General features: G+C 47.4%; 5 protein-coding genes across 5 annotated transcripts; 2 read left to right on the top strand and 3 right to left on the bottom strand.

The window, feature by feature from the left end:
* Positions 1–95: 95 nt before the first annotated feature.
* Positions 96–2,428, bottom strand: CNK00780 (hypothetical protein). Its single transcript, XM_567641.1, has 6 exons — positions 2,203–2,428; positions 1,839–2,138; positions 1,469–1,784; positions 943–1,419; positions 464–889; positions 96–407 (listed from the first exon to the last, which is right to left on the bottom strand). The coding sequence occupies exons 1-6, from the start codon at positions 2,269–2,271 to the stop codon at positions 178–180; spliced, it is 1,818 nt and encodes a 605-aa protein (XP_567641.1). The 5' UTR covers positions 2,272–2,428; the 3' UTR covers positions 96–177.
* Positions 2,429–2,611: 183 nt separating this feature from the next.
* CNK00770 (hypothetical protein) lies at positions 2,612–4,350 on the top strand. Its single transcript, XM_567640.2, has 5 exons — positions 2,612–2,761; positions 2,814–3,114; positions 3,167–3,704; positions 3,753–3,984; positions 4,033–4,350. Exons 1-5 carry the CDS (start codon positions 2,730–2,732, stop codon positions 4,034–4,036), a joined length of 1,107 nt encoding a protein of 368 aa, XP_567640.1. The 5' UTR covers positions 2,612–2,729; the 3' UTR covers positions 4,037–4,350.
* Positions 4,351–5,799: 1,449 nt separating this feature from the next.
* CNK00760 (conserved hypothetical protein) lies at positions 5,800–8,220 on the top strand. The gene is made up of 8 exons (XM_567638.2): positions 5,800–6,117; positions 6,173–6,578; positions 6,634–6,822; positions 6,872–6,903; positions 6,960–7,204; positions 7,259–7,372; positions 7,436–7,645; positions 7,881–8,220. The coding sequence occupies exons 1-8, from the start codon at positions 5,888–5,890 to the stop codon at positions 7,886–7,888; spliced, it is 1,434 nt and encodes a 477-aa protein (XP_567638.1). The 5' UTR covers positions 5,800–5,887; the 3' UTR covers positions 7,889–8,220.
* On the bottom strand, positions 8,100–9,598 carry CNK00750 (protein phosphatase type 2A regulator, putative). Its single transcript, XM_567637.2, has 5 exons — positions 9,305–9,598; positions 9,124–9,252; positions 8,847–9,079; positions 8,694–8,789; positions 8,100–8,639 (listed from the first exon to the last, which is right to left on the bottom strand). The coding sequence occupies exons 1-5, from the start codon at positions 9,527–9,529 to the stop codon at positions 8,234–8,236; spliced, it is 1,089 nt and encodes a 362-aa protein (XP_567637.1). The 5' UTR covers positions 9,530–9,598; the 3' UTR covers positions 8,100–8,233.
* Positions 9,599–9,688: 90 nt separating this feature from the next.
* Positions 9,689–12,032, bottom strand: CNK00740 (hypothetical protein). The gene is made up of 11 exons (XM_567636.2): positions 11,774–12,032; positions 11,539–11,691; positions 11,391–11,479; positions 11,258–11,337; positions 11,092–11,208; positions 10,918–11,041; positions 10,716–10,865; positions 10,564–10,663; positions 10,281–10,506; positions 10,109–10,225; positions 9,689–10,049 (listed from the first exon to the last, which is right to left on the bottom strand). Exons 1-11 carry the CDS (start codon positions 11,962–11,964, stop codon positions 9,969–9,971), a joined length of 1,428 nt encoding a protein of 475 aa, XP_567636.1. The 5' UTR covers positions 11,965–12,032; the 3' UTR covers positions 9,689–9,968.
* Positions 12,033–12,696: the final 664 nt, after the last annotated feature.

Genomic DNA, 12,696 nt, shown 5'->3' with positions numbered 1-12,696 from the left:
GAGAAGCTGTTCGACAATTCTGTATGTCTGTATTTGTATGTATTAAGTAGAAAGTAGGGCAATATAAAAGGACAAACATCTTGACCGTTTTATGGCCGATAGTGAACCATTTTTGCATTTAAAAACTTCTTCTGACCTGTCTACCTCATCCTGGCATCAAAACCACCCTTTATTCCGTTAGATTTTCACCCCAGTCTCTTCCCAAAGCTTGATGATACTACTGTCGTCTGCGTCGGCGTACCCGCTACTGTGAAGCCTCTCCAGCTGCTGCATAGCGGCCTGGGTCAAGAAAAAGGGGCACTTGTGTTGCTTAGCCTCTGCAAGAGTGATTGAGAGGTCATTCCACAAGGTTGAGACTGTATTTTCAGGCGCATCCTGACTGCTTTTCTTGATTATTCTAGGGAAACCTATGTATGACATTTATCAATATCAAGTGTTAAGTGACATATTGAGAAGCACCCACGGTCACCCATGATGAAAGACCTCGCCGCTCCCCCAGATAAGACCTTGAATACCTTTTCAATGTCCATTCCCTTATGCTTGGCAAACGCAAACCCTTCACCAGTCACCGCCAAGTGGATAGCTTCTAGTAATGAATTCACGGCCTTTACTTTCGTGGCAGAACCCACGCCCCCTGCGATGAAGTGCAACTTGGTTGAGTCGCCGCCCTGGATAGAAAGGGCAGAAAGAATAGAATGAGAAGCTGAAAGGGCATCCGCTTCTCCGGAAGCAAAAACGGTAAGAGATCCCCCCTTGGCCTCTTTGCTGCCTCCAGCTGTAGGCGCATCGATCAGTTGAAGAGGCTTGATCTCAATGGCAAGTTGAGAGAGTCGGGAGGAGGGCAAGACGTTGCTGATGATGATGACAGGAGTATTTACAGAAAGGCCCGCTATAATAAGGCATATAAGCGATGTGAGTGGTATAACTAAGACAGTAGCTTACCGGACGAGATGTGCAATAAAAGCTCTTCCACAGCAGCAGCACTTCCAGCAGAGACAATTACCGCATCAACCTCCTTCCCCTGCTCGACAACTTCCACTCCGGCTTTTTTCAGGGTCTCTTTCAGGTAAGATATTCGGCTGTCGATATTTTTGGTGGCCAACAGGACCTTCTGAACTTTCTTGCCGGGCTTGATCACAAGCTCTCTGGCCTTTTCAATCTCTTCTTCCTCGGTCCCTTGCTCGGCAATCGGCTCTCCGCCTAGCTTCTCCCAAAACTTTGACACCAAGCCGTCCTCTTCCTTCTCGAGCCCCACAGCCAGTGCAGCAGTGTATAGCTGTTCAGCGGCGGCACTTAAAGGCGCAGGAAAGTGATCCCGTCTAGCTTCACCCATCACGATGGCGATGTCTTTGTTGATGATGGTCATCGCCGACTTGGGAATGGGGTCAGGACGGATAGACCAAGGAGCTCGGTGGCCAACTGTCTGTTACGTTAGCGATGCGTTCACTTCAAAGCGTAAATGACTTACACATGAAGCTGTCTCCTGTTGTCTGCTTGACTATCTCATATACCGTCCTGACATTTAGTCCCAAAGCCTTCGCAAGACCCAAGGCCTCCCCCTGTGCCGCAATACTAACCGCGCAAAATACCTGATTAATCATTTTGAAATCGCTGGCAATGCCCACTCTGTCTCCAACCAGAGTAAGACCACCTTGGGGAGGAAGAGTAAGGGAATCGAGGACAGTACGAGCTGTAGCAATGGAGGAGGGAGTGCCTGATGACATGATGGCGAGCTGTCCCTGGGCAGCACGAGTCGAACCTCCCGATACTGGGGAATCGACGAGCTTCGACAAGTCAGTTAACTATGGGAACCTGCCTAAAAAACATTAGACACCCACCCCGATGTTCTTGCCCAGCTTATCCAACCTCCTGGCGACCTCAACCAAGAAGGAAGGGGGTACAGTAGAGAAGACAATGATAGAGGCGCCATTTTTCAATATCTCCGCAACGCCTCCATCTTTGCCAAACAGAGTCTCTTCCACTTGCTGGGCGTTGACCACCATCAAACAAAGGACTTGAACCCCTTCGGCAGCATCCCGAGGAGAGGAGCTTGGGATGGCCCCTTGTTCTGCCACTCGCTTGAGGGAGGGCGGGTAGACATCAAACGCTTGTACTTTGTATCCTTGGGAAACAAGACTCTGTGACGTTGACCCGGTAAGTCACATCCAATCCAAGCTATCCCAACCCGTAGAAGGGACTCACAGCAGCCATGCCGCTACCCATAGCCCCCAAACCAATCCATCCGACTACTGGTTTCTGCTCGTTGATCATTGTGGGAGTATCTGTTGGGAAAGATAATGTTCTGGGTGTCTAAGGGAAATGAATTATGTATATAAGTAGTTATCTCTGGGATGGATACTACACTATTCTTGGACACCTTCCATAACCGTCCGAGGCAATATTCTGCAATGTAGTTCGTCAGGTGCTGACGATCCGGTATTAGACCAACCAGATTAGGGGAAGCCGAAGGGGCCGGCTGATGATCGGTCCGATGGCCGCCTGATAGGCGAGCGACAGACACGTAGATTAGGCATTAGATCACGTGACTCAGAAAATTGGTTCCTTGTCATAGATAGACGCGTTCGCGTTCCGGTTGACGTGTGCAGATCACCAACAATCAATACCATCCTTTCCCAGATAAAAATCAATCCCGTGGTTGCATCTTCACATCTTTTTCACATTGGCCATCCCCCATATTTATGCTCACATTGTAATCATTGGCCTTGGAAATGCCAACCCCACTTTCTAGACAGACCGAGTCGTAAGTCTCTTACTCGTCTTTTTTGATCGATGTGCTGATTCCCGTTCTAAAGTTTTAACTCTTCCACTGGTACTATTGTCCCTGACCGTCGGGGTCCAGCTCGAAATACTCGGTCTGCTGCAGCAGCAGCTGCTGCAGCTGTTGATAATGCACATACTCTGACATTGTCCCAATCCTCTCAATCAACACAGGTTTCCAATGCTTCTCAGTCCTCCAGTCGTGCTCTTCGGCCCCAAAGCAGTCTAGAGAGAAGAATCAACAGTGTGATAGGTGTTGGCGGTGGAGATGATGGATTAATGGGGATGCTGCAAATGCAAGACGTTCCCAGTAATAGCTTAGCTGGCTGGAGTTTTGTAAGTGTTTGCATTTGTCAGTGCTGAACTTTGTTAGCTGATCTTCCCGTAGTTGGGTGACTCCCAGCCTAAAATAAACCAAGCTCAGTCTGCAGATCAAGAACATCGCGTGGAAGAATTTCTCAAGAACATAGATGTCGGACCTGTACCTTCCCCAATGCCATCAGACTCTCCTTATGATCGCCCAATCCGCCTTCAACATCCTCCTGTCGATTCATATCGTCCATCGACTGCTGCTTCCTGGCACTCAGCGTCATCATCTGTCGACCACTCTGAATTGTATAGCAGCACTGATGTGGATACTGAGGATGAAGCTCGTTCTGCCATTATTGGGCATTCAAATGTTGGAGACCTAGGTTTAGGAGGGATGGACATTGACAACCCACAAGATGTCGAAAGGCAGAGATCCTGGCCAACAGAGCAAGCTATGATAGCCCTAAATAGGGCAGTCTCACCTCAACAACTATATGCTAATTCTCCGGCCCCTAGCTCAACAGGTGATTCTGTGTCCTCCCGCAGACGCCGATCAAACACAGGTCAAGCAGTTTCAGCTTCAGAAGATGAGAGAAAACGTCTTGATCGTCTCGAGCGTACGTTCATTCCTCGACCTTGAGTTCGTCTGCTAAAAACGTTTTTAGATCGCCGTGATATCAACCGCCGATCAGCACAAAAGCATCGAGCCAAGAGGAAAGAAGAGATCGAGACCATGAATCATAAGCTGTACGTGCGTGAACAGCGAATCAGGGAATTGGAAATGTTGTTGGAGGCGGAGAGAGGCAAGGTGGCTTCATTGGAGGGTACAGTTCAGAAATTATTGGGTGGATTAGGACGTTCTAGTGGGAGTGATGGATCAGAAAAAGTGAATGGAAGGTGTGTCTCCTTTCCCGGGATGGTGCGCAGTACACTGACACAGCCCAGGTAATGGGGTTCACAACTTGGAATTCTCGACACTCAGTGCGACGATGCGCCAATTGATGCTCAACATTTTGCAAGCCGAATATCGCCATCAGCCACCTTTCTTCACCTGGTTCCAATCCCTTAATTCAGTCGATTATTTCCAAACTTACCGCAAATAGTGTGATCATTTTGGAGTCAACAGCCGTGGGAGCTTTGTGATTTAAGGAAGATGTACTCCATATTCGAATGTTAATAGAGCTTTTGTGTCTTGGAGTTTGTACTCCCTTGTGTAGTAACGTATAAGAACACTGATATGGAAGTTTGCATACCTTTTTGTTGACAGCTATTGAGGTCAAATTACCCATACCGGTCGCCCAACGTGGCTCTGTGGTCTTCCTGTACGAATAGTTCTCATGATACCCGATTGCACGGCGGTCGGCACGACCGAGCAGGAGAGAAGAGATTGTTCTTCTGCACCATGCCATTGGACAACCCCACCCCTAAAATGAGGCCCAATTTCCTGCCAGTGATTGGATTGGAGCTCACAAAAGACGAATTTACTCTATTCTCATAGACTCATATATACCCTTTAGATAATATAGATCACTCTTCTCATGGAAACTGTTACATGAGCGATAACCTCTTCTCCCAAGCTGATAACGATTTGCGAATCAATTTCATGAATTTGAAATATCAGATAGTCGGTATCATAGAAGAAAATGCTCAAAGTTTTGAAGGTCCAAGGAGTTCGATGATACAGTCGTTATAAGGACTGAAGAAGGCCAAACTTTTTGGCCTCAGCCATGTTGAAAGAGCACAGAGATCAGTGAAAGGTGACGCAGCAGTACAAGATAAGTGTCAGGGGGCTATCTCTTCTGGCGATAGCCTTCAACAGGTTAGGGACAACAAATGATCCGAGGGCCTCTTCAAATAGACAGCCAGATCAATGCCGGAAGATGATAGCTTTATATAAGTAGACGAAGAATACTTGGAGAGGACAACAATAGTGGATCGACAAGTATCTAAAACTATGGAAAACTACTGTCTTATATACCTTTACACCTCAAGCTCTGCTGACTCATCTTTCCCACACCAGCCAGCTCTACATCCTTTTGCGTTGCCGAAACCCGGTGGCGAGGAAGGTGTTGGAGGGTTATCGATCTCTCTATCTCTGTATATCTCTCGGGGGAAGGCCACGGCCGAAAACGAAGGGGTATGCTCGGACGCGGACTGAAGTGGATGAGGAAGGGTTACCGTCATAATCGTGCTGACATGAGGAAGAGGTCGGGTGGCGACAGCCACGTGACAATAAGTAAGACGGCACAGGTATTCGGGAAACCTTTATCTATACACCCTTGAGATATGCTTCCCACTATATCTCTACTTCCGACTACCCTGGTATCCAATACGGGACTGCCAATCCTGCAAGGGACTGAGAAAGGAGTTCAAGCTCTTGTACCGTAGTGGCAGGTTGGGGGGATAAAATATGTTGCGTGCCAGAATGTAGCCGAAAATAACAGCTTCTACCAGTGCACGACGAGTGCGGATCTTGTAGAAAATTTGACTTACTTTTTCGCTGCTCTGGTATTCAAATTTGAGATGAACATGAGCTTTTTTTTCATGATCATTCATTTATTTAATAATCGTTCAACGAACTATTATATTACGTAGGAAGGTCGCGTCTTGACCAGCTTTCAATTGTCACGTGACCTGAGTGTGCCTATTATGGTGACGGAATGACATGCCAATCAAGCTTCGGCATCCGGCCGTCCACGTCATGAAGATGCGGTGCAACTGTTTATCTTCCACTCTTTCCCACAAACTATTCGTATTCTTCTGTTCATTCTCAACTTCCATCTCTTACAGAACAACATCAATGGGTCTCGCTTCTAAACTTGCAGCTTCTCACAACCAGGCTGGCGTCGGCGCTGGGGCCGCTCCCGCGGGTGCCCCCTCCCAGCAAGCTCCTCAGCAGCAGCAGTATGGTCAACAACAACAGCAATACGGTGCTCCCCAGCAGCAATTCCCCACTCCGCAGACTTACGGTGCTCCTCAACAGCAACAATATCCTCCCCCCTCCAGTGCTCCTCCAGTCCCTGGTAGCAGGTGAGTCATCTTTCATTTGACGCCCGGGTTCCCGTTGATTATTTCCATTATACAGGCCTGCCGCAGCTCCCACGCAAGGACAGTACGCTTCTACGCCTTCCCAGTATGGCCAGGCGCCTGGCCAGCCTCAATCTCAATACGGCCAACAGGCTGGGCAGTACGGTCAGCCTCAGTCTCAATATGGCCAACAACCTGGTCAATACGGTCAGCCTCAATCCCAACAACCTGGTCAATACGGTCAGCCTCAATCCCAGTACGGCCAACAAGCCGGCCAATACGGCCAGCAGCAAGGACAACAACAGGGCCAATACGGTCAGCTTCCTTCCCAACAGTATGGCCAGCAGCCTCCAGCCTACGGCGCACCCGGTACTGGTGCTCCTCCTCCTCCTTCCGGACCTGCCGGTGCCAACAACTCCAACCCTCAATACTTGCTCAGTCTCTTGCAACAGTGTGTTCAGGACGTGAGTGACTCGTCCTATGTGTTGGACTGTATATTTACAACCAACTCTAATACAGCAAAATCTCCAAGCTTTCTACCCTCCTGGTTCTCTTGAGCCCATTGCTCAGCGTGTTGCGCAATCTGGCGCGCTAAACAAAATTGCCCAGGAATGGAGGCTCCCTTTGGAACTTGCTTCTGATCTCGTCAAGCTCTCATTATTCGATGTAATCCTTTACATTGATGACTCCGGTTCCATGGCTTTCGAGGTATGTTTCCTTGCTTAGGTGCTGCAAGACAAGACTGACGGTAAACTAGGGTGGCGGTGAACGTATTGATGATCTCAAGCTGTGAGTCTATGCCTATCTTAAAGAGTCTATTAGCTTTGGCTAACCCACTATCACAGCATTCTTTCGCGCGTGGCTTTCGCCACCTCGCTCTTCGACCACGATGGTATTCAGGTCCGAATGATGAACTCTCGAGTCGAGGGCAACGGTATTACCAGTGAAGCCCAAGCCCTCCAACTTATCCAGCAAATCAAGTTTTCTGGTTTGACGCCTCTTGGAACCTCGTTATGGCAGAAGATTCTTCAACCCTTGGTCCTCGCCCCTGCCCAACAAGGGAGGTTGCAAAAACCCGTTGTTGTCGTCAGTAAGTTCTGGCCCTAATTTTAGCGGATTGAGGCGCGAGGCTGATGGATTTTAGCTATCACTGACGGTTCTCCTGCTGGTGAACCTAAGGAGGAAATCTTCAACGTCATCCTTCGAGCTGATGCCGAACTTAAGCGATCTCGTTACGGTCCCGATGCTGTCTCGTACCGTGAGTCTGTCACATACCGGTCTTATTGTTACCATGTTAACCATTTCATTTGGCAATCAACAGAATTCGCTCAAGTCGGTGACGATCTCAAGGCCCAAAAATTCCTCGAAGAGCTCGACAACCATCCTGTCATCGGTAGTCTCGTGGATTGCACTTCCAACTTCGAGGCGGAGCAGGAAGAGATGATGAGGAAGAGCGGTGTCAACCTTGACCCAAGCATGTGGATCGTTAAGCTCTTGATGGGTCCTATTGACACCAGCTACGATACCAAGGGTAAGTTTTTTCTTTCCTTCTTCTGTAGGTGATGGGAGAAGGTCTTTGAGCAACCGCTCCACCCCGAGTGGGTTATACTCGCGTTCTGATTAATTTCACTCTGCCAAAGGATTTATGTTCTGAGCGAGATTTAGACGCTTGAGTTACTCGTGAGGGTGGAGCTGACCTTTCCTCCTGATCATCTTACAGATGAAAGGAACAGCTACAAGTTTCAAAACTAACTTTGTCATGACAGACGAGTAACCCCACACGGGAATCTCAATGTGAGCAGCCAATGTTGGGTTGAAAGAGGAGAATATTTGAAGTAAATTTTAAGGGGATTACGCACACGATTGATCCCGGATATTAACGATTGGGCAGTGTGGAATAATGTCTGAGGGAATGCAATGCGGCTGGGACGGTCTGGTACATGTAGCTATATGCTCGATGGCTTAAAAACAGACATCATAGTGACCGCTTGGCTTTTATTATTGTCTATATGTTATGTAGGGCCGGTCCGTCTAAGTGCAAATGTGCATGAGCAACTTCTTGTAATCACTTTCCTGGCTCAATTTTATGGAGCAGACTCATTCATTAGATACTTTAGATTTAGCGCGCCCACGGTGCCTTAGTACCCGCATCCGTTCCTTTACCCTCGTTTTTATCTCCTCTCTCTTCTACATTCGGCACATCCTCGCCCCAACACCATCCCCCTACCCAAATACCCTGTACCACAACCCTCTTACCAACCACCTCTCCTAAAAACATCTTCTTCAAACCTCCATGCGGCTTTACCCAATTGGGCATTTGGGACAAGGAATACAGTAATGGAGAGTGCTCTGAGAAGGAGGCGCCAAACTTGAAAAGCGTGAGATGGTGGAGGGAGAGGGTATAGAGGTCGGTTATGGGTGCAGAAGGAGGCGAGGTGGCAGATGGGTGATGGGAGAGAGCCAGTGATAATGAAGCTGAAGGAGTGAGGTTTGAGCCTAGAAGTTGAGCCGAGCCGAAGAGGTAGCTAGATGTTTGTATTAGCCAAAATGTGTGGTAGAATGAAGATGTAGAGACATACGGTAAGAAACAATAATCATCTAAGCCCCATACTCCATGTGACCCTGCAGGTTCTAGGTTGTACGTCTTCTGCAGAAAAGTTGTTAATTCAAGGTACCTAAAACCAGCCTGGTCAGCATAACTCGAGCTGCAACAGCATTCAGTGAAGATTCACCTAGTGAATACTCTCAAAATCAATTCGTCCTCCTCTTCCTCAGTCCCATTGTCACCGCCAACCCATCCAGGGACGACACAGCACCATAAGCCGAGTACAAACGCGAGCTCGTGACCCGTCCCATAATCCAGTCTCGTCGGGTGTCCGAAAGCATGAGAATTGATAAATAAAGGAAGCAATTGAGAACGAAGGTTGGAAGGGATATCCCATGAATCAATCAGCGGGGGTAATCTCTACCATCCATGTTAGTGGAAATCTTATGCGAAAAGCAGCGCACCTCTTGTAGCAGTTTATTGTATGTCCTGAATGCAAGATTGCCAAACCTCTGATTGGATTGCGGCTGAGGAGTTGCATCTTCTACCCAGCTAGTCATTTGATCCAGCATATTCATAAGGCTTCGTATTCCCTACCGAGGAAAACCCGTCAGCCTTGTTTTGAATGGCTTTGAGTTAGCTTACATGTGCACTATGGTCAAATGGACCTCTTATGATCTCTTTCCCTTTCAATCGGTCACATCTCCTTTTTATCCAGGCCCAAAAATACTGAAAACCGGGTGAGCTTTGCCACCTTGACACAATAGCATCATTTGTGAGGCATGGTCGAGGCGGAGCTGGGTCTGAGGGGATGTGGACGGCTCTTGAACTGGAAGCTTCAGGTTGCGGGGGCTGGGTGTGGGGTTGCATCTCTCTGTTGTTAATCCTCTAACTTGGAGAAGATGTTGAGTGCGTGAATAGTGAAAGTGATGCCCTATGTATTCAAAATGTTGACAGAGTAGAATACAAAAGGAATCATATCCACAAAATATGCGTTCGTCACTTGCGCCCTGCTGGTTGCTGGACAGAGTTGCATTCTCAAGATAAAACAGTGACGTCACTCAGCGATAATGGAAAAGGCCAAAAGACGGATGACAGAGTGTACGTATGTACATATACCGCGCGCTCAGTCATCTTCTGCAACGAAAGCTTCCCAGTTTCGATTACCTTGGATTACCCCCTGATTGAAGGATAACACACGTATTGAGTCAAGATGAAAGTAAGAACGACTGCAGGCTGTTCTAGACGTCCATGATCAAAACTCCTATAGTATGCCATTCATGTCTCGCCGCATCCATTACGCGGATGTCTATGTGTCTCTTGACTTAGCCATTGAGGTCGATGGATCGGGACTGGCTGAATTTGAGTTTGGTTTGAACCCGCTCAAATACTAAACTAGCTATCAGCTCCTCCTGTCCGTCAATCAGTACAAAAGCGATCTTGGCTTACTCTTTTGTAGAAGCCGAAATGACCCGGCAAGTCCTCCGCTCCTTCCTTGAATTCTTCGTGGTCCTCAAACATTGGGGGCTCACCATCATCAAGTGCGGTCTTCTCCATTGTAATTAACTATCTCAGCTCGTCAGTGTAATGTTCGAAAATATAATGAACGAACATGACACACTCGTCTACCCCACTTTCCAAAATCCTGCACACTTCCATCCCCGATCTTTAATTCCCTCATTCCTTCTACTTTAGGGATATCGATCTCGTCATAATCCTCATTAACGGTTGGCAAGAAGAAAACTAAACGGCCTTTGGGCACAAGGATCCATCGCGCAAGGAGAATCAGGTCGAGAGTGAGGTTGGCTAGTTCGTAAGGGCGAGAAGGGGGGATATAGTCAGACCGTCTGGAAAATGAAGTCAGTATACCTATGTAATGCTTGATGGAAGAGATAACAACGTACTCGTGAGAGTAGGTACCATCAGGTAATTGATACGGCTCTTCCCTCAAAGGCTTCTTTCCCTCCTTGCGACCGAGACGCTTTGCACCTGCTCTAACGCCATCTACCAGCACGTACCATTAGTGTCGGGTAATCGAACAAAGGATACGACATACAAGGAGGGTCTGTAATGATAGCATCAATCCATCCACCCCGACGGATGGGACCTCGAGTGACATCGAAAATATAGAAGTCCAGGAATTTATCCTGGAGTCCGTATTGCTCAGCAGCACGAAGAATTCCGGGCTTGATTCCTTTGCCCTTCTCTAATGATATTGTTCAGTTCAGGCAATTGGAAGCCAGAATAGATCAACCTACTTTTGCCTCGGATTTGTCTGCCATCAATATCTGAACCCATAACATAAGCTCCGAATTGTGCGACTGCGTATAGCATAGAACCGGTTCCAACAAAGGGATCATAGATGAGTTTTCCCGGGGCAGGCTACAAGAATACCATTAGCCTGCCATGAGGAATTCCAAGCGATCACTCACTAGAGCTTGGTTAGCCATAAGGAATCCCATCTGTGCCTCCATGGAGGTGTTGCCGTAGTATGCTCGAGTTTTGACGGAGTGAGAGATAATCAACTGCCTAGCTCGACCGTTTCCGATCTAGCTCGGTGAGAGGCAGTTCACAGATCACTTTAGAAATGAAACTTACCTTTCGACCAAAGTAAACTCGGTGAAACTTGCCATCTCGCGCAAGGCGTTGCTCGGGGGTGTTAGCGGCGACCCAATCGTCTGATGCGCTCTGTCAATCTAATATGACGCAAAAGGCAATGAGAACAACTCACAATCCTCGTAAACAATGAATTCCACTTCTGGATTTTTTAACCTGATCTTGCCTTCTAAACCAGTGTATTTAAACGAGTTGATAGTTTCTCTGTGCAGGTCAATCAGCAACATAATCTATATCTTAAATTACGAAATGACTGAACTTACATTTGTCGAGGCTCAGGGATGGAGTGGTGAGCACTTTCAATGATAACCTTGAAGGAAGAGTGTTTGTAAGGATCCAGCACATGGAGCTTTGATTTCAGCTGCGCATGAAGCTCCTCATAAGTTGCGCCTTCTGCGTAGACTTCAGCTGCAGAGCTACAACGGCAGTCAGCGTTGCTCTCAAAAAAAAAAAAGACCAAGGCAGTAAGGTTTACAGCACCAAGGCAGTAAGGCTTACAGCACTAATGTCTCCCTGTCCAAAATTTTCTCCATATCGTCATCTTTTTCCAGCTCTATCACAAGTAATCCTCGGGTTTTATCCTCTGACACAAATCGAATGGGAAAGCCGAAGACTTGCGATATGGAAAGAAGCGATGGGAGCCGGAACGTCTTGTGGTCTATGACCAGTCGGAGGGCATAAAGGGGCATGCTTGGGTCTTGCAGCGAAATTTAAGACTGAAGTATCGGGAAAGAGCAAGTTGTACAGTGTTTTGTTCCGATTTTGCCAACTTTTTTGGACGCCAACAACGAAGAGACAGAAATGTAAACAACCACCGTGGGGAAATTAACAAAATAACAACGTTAGTCACGCGCTCTGCAAGCAATTGACTTCAAAAGAGCGGTGATCAGTTTAAAGGTTAGTGTTGTAATGCCTTTGGTGTGTTCTAACCATACAGATATTGCAAAGAACACATAAATCAACTATCTACAAAATTAATACGTTGTTCAGACCAGCAGTACGAGGCCACTCATTATCGAGCTCATTGCTTCCAGTAATATAATGCAACAAATCCTATCGTTCCAAGCGGCACCCCTCATCATGGCCCATACGTCGTCGTCAAACAGCAGGGCTACCACCATCCCTCCTCACAACCTCGAACAAATGTCATAATACCTAGAAGGTGAATCTCAGGGAGCTGCCTGTAATTTCCCCTCAAATCCCAACTCAATCTCAAACATCAAAGTCGCAATCATAAGAGGAGAAGACCCTAACCATGTCCAGAGACAGAAGCTGAAACGAGACCGTTGGAAAAACCTTGGGTGAAAAAATGGCTACCGAAGGCGCACATAGCAGGGTCATATATCATGCTAGGTATAATTTTGGGGCTGTTGGCAGGTACGCTGTATATATCTTGTTTCCCAAGGATCCTCTGCAATAAA

Source organism: Cryptococcus neoformans (genome assembly GCF_000091045.1).
Source record: "Cryptococcus neoformans var. neoformans JEC21 chromosome 11 sequence".
NCBI lineage: Eukaryota > Fungi > Basidiomycota > Tremellomycetes > Tremellales > Cryptococcaceae > Cryptococcus > Cryptococcus deneoformans.
The sequence above is the reverse complement of the archived record's forward strand: the minus strand, read 5'-3'. Positions and strand labels throughout refer to the sequence as shown.

Excerpts from the sequence above, each read along its gene's own strand:
- CNK00780 (XM_567641.1), bottom strand. The coding sequence starts at position 2,271 with ATGATCAACGAGCAGAAACCAGTAGTCGGATGGATTGGTTTGGGGGCT. Across the intron at positions 890-942 it reads TTTATTGCACATCTCGTCCG|CGGGCCTTTCTGTAAATACT; the intron begins GTAAGCTACTGT and ends GCCTTATTATAG. Across the intron at positions 408-463 it reads GTCTTTCATCATGGGTGACC|GTTTCCCTAGAATAATCAAG; the intron begins GTGGGTGCTTCT and ends TGTCATACATAG.
- CNK00770 (XM_567640.2), top strand. The coding sequence starts at position 2,730 with ATGCCAACCCCACTTTCTAGACAGACCGAGTC. Across the intron at positions 2,762-2,813 it reads CTTTCTAGACAGACCGAGTC|TTTTAACTCTTCCACTGGTA; the intron begins GTAAGTCTCTTA and ends CCCGTTCTAAAG. Across the intron at positions 3,705-3,752 it reads ACGTCTTGATCGTCTCGAGC|ATCGCCGTGATATCAACCGC; the intron begins GTACGTTCATTC and ends AAACGTTTTTAG.
- CNK00760 (XM_567638.2), top strand. The coding sequence starts at position 5,888 with ATGGGTCTCGCTTCTAAACTTGCAGCTTCTCACAACCAGGCTGGCGTC. Across the intron at positions 7,205-7,258 it reads AAAACCCGTTGTTGTCGTCA|CTATCACTGACGGTTCTCCT; the intron begins GTAAGTTCTGGC and ends GATGGATTTTAG. Across the intron at positions 7,373-7,435 it reads TCCCGATGCTGTCTCGTACC|AATTCGCTCAAGTCGGTGAC; the intron begins GTGAGTCTGTCA and ends GGCAATCAACAG.
- CNK00750 (XM_567637.2), bottom strand. The coding sequence starts at position 9,529 with ATGCAACCCCACACCCAGCCCCCGCAACCTGAAGCTTCCAGTTCAAGA. Across the intron at positions 9,080-9,123 it reads ACAATAAACTGCTACAAGAG|AGATTACCCCCGCTGATTGA; the intron begins GTGCGCTGCTTT and ends CATGGATGGTAG. Across the intron at positions 8,640-8,693 it reads GATGATTATTGTTTCTTACC|CTACCTCTTCGGCTCGGCTC; the intron begins GTATGTCTCTAC and ends ACAAACATCTAG.
- CNK00740 (XM_567636.2), bottom strand. The coding sequence starts at position 11,964 with ATGCCCCTTTATGCCCTCCGACTGGTCATAGACCACAAGACGTTCCGG. Across the intron at positions 10,226-10,280 it reads TTGGAAAGTGGGGTAGACGA|TTAATTACAATGGAGAAGAC; the intron begins GTGTGTCATGTT and ends GAGCTGAGATAG. Across the intron at positions 10,050-10,108 it reads ATTTCGGCTTCTACAAAAGA|TATTTGAGCGGGTTCAAACC; the intron begins GTAAGCCAAGAT and ends TAGCTAGTTTAG.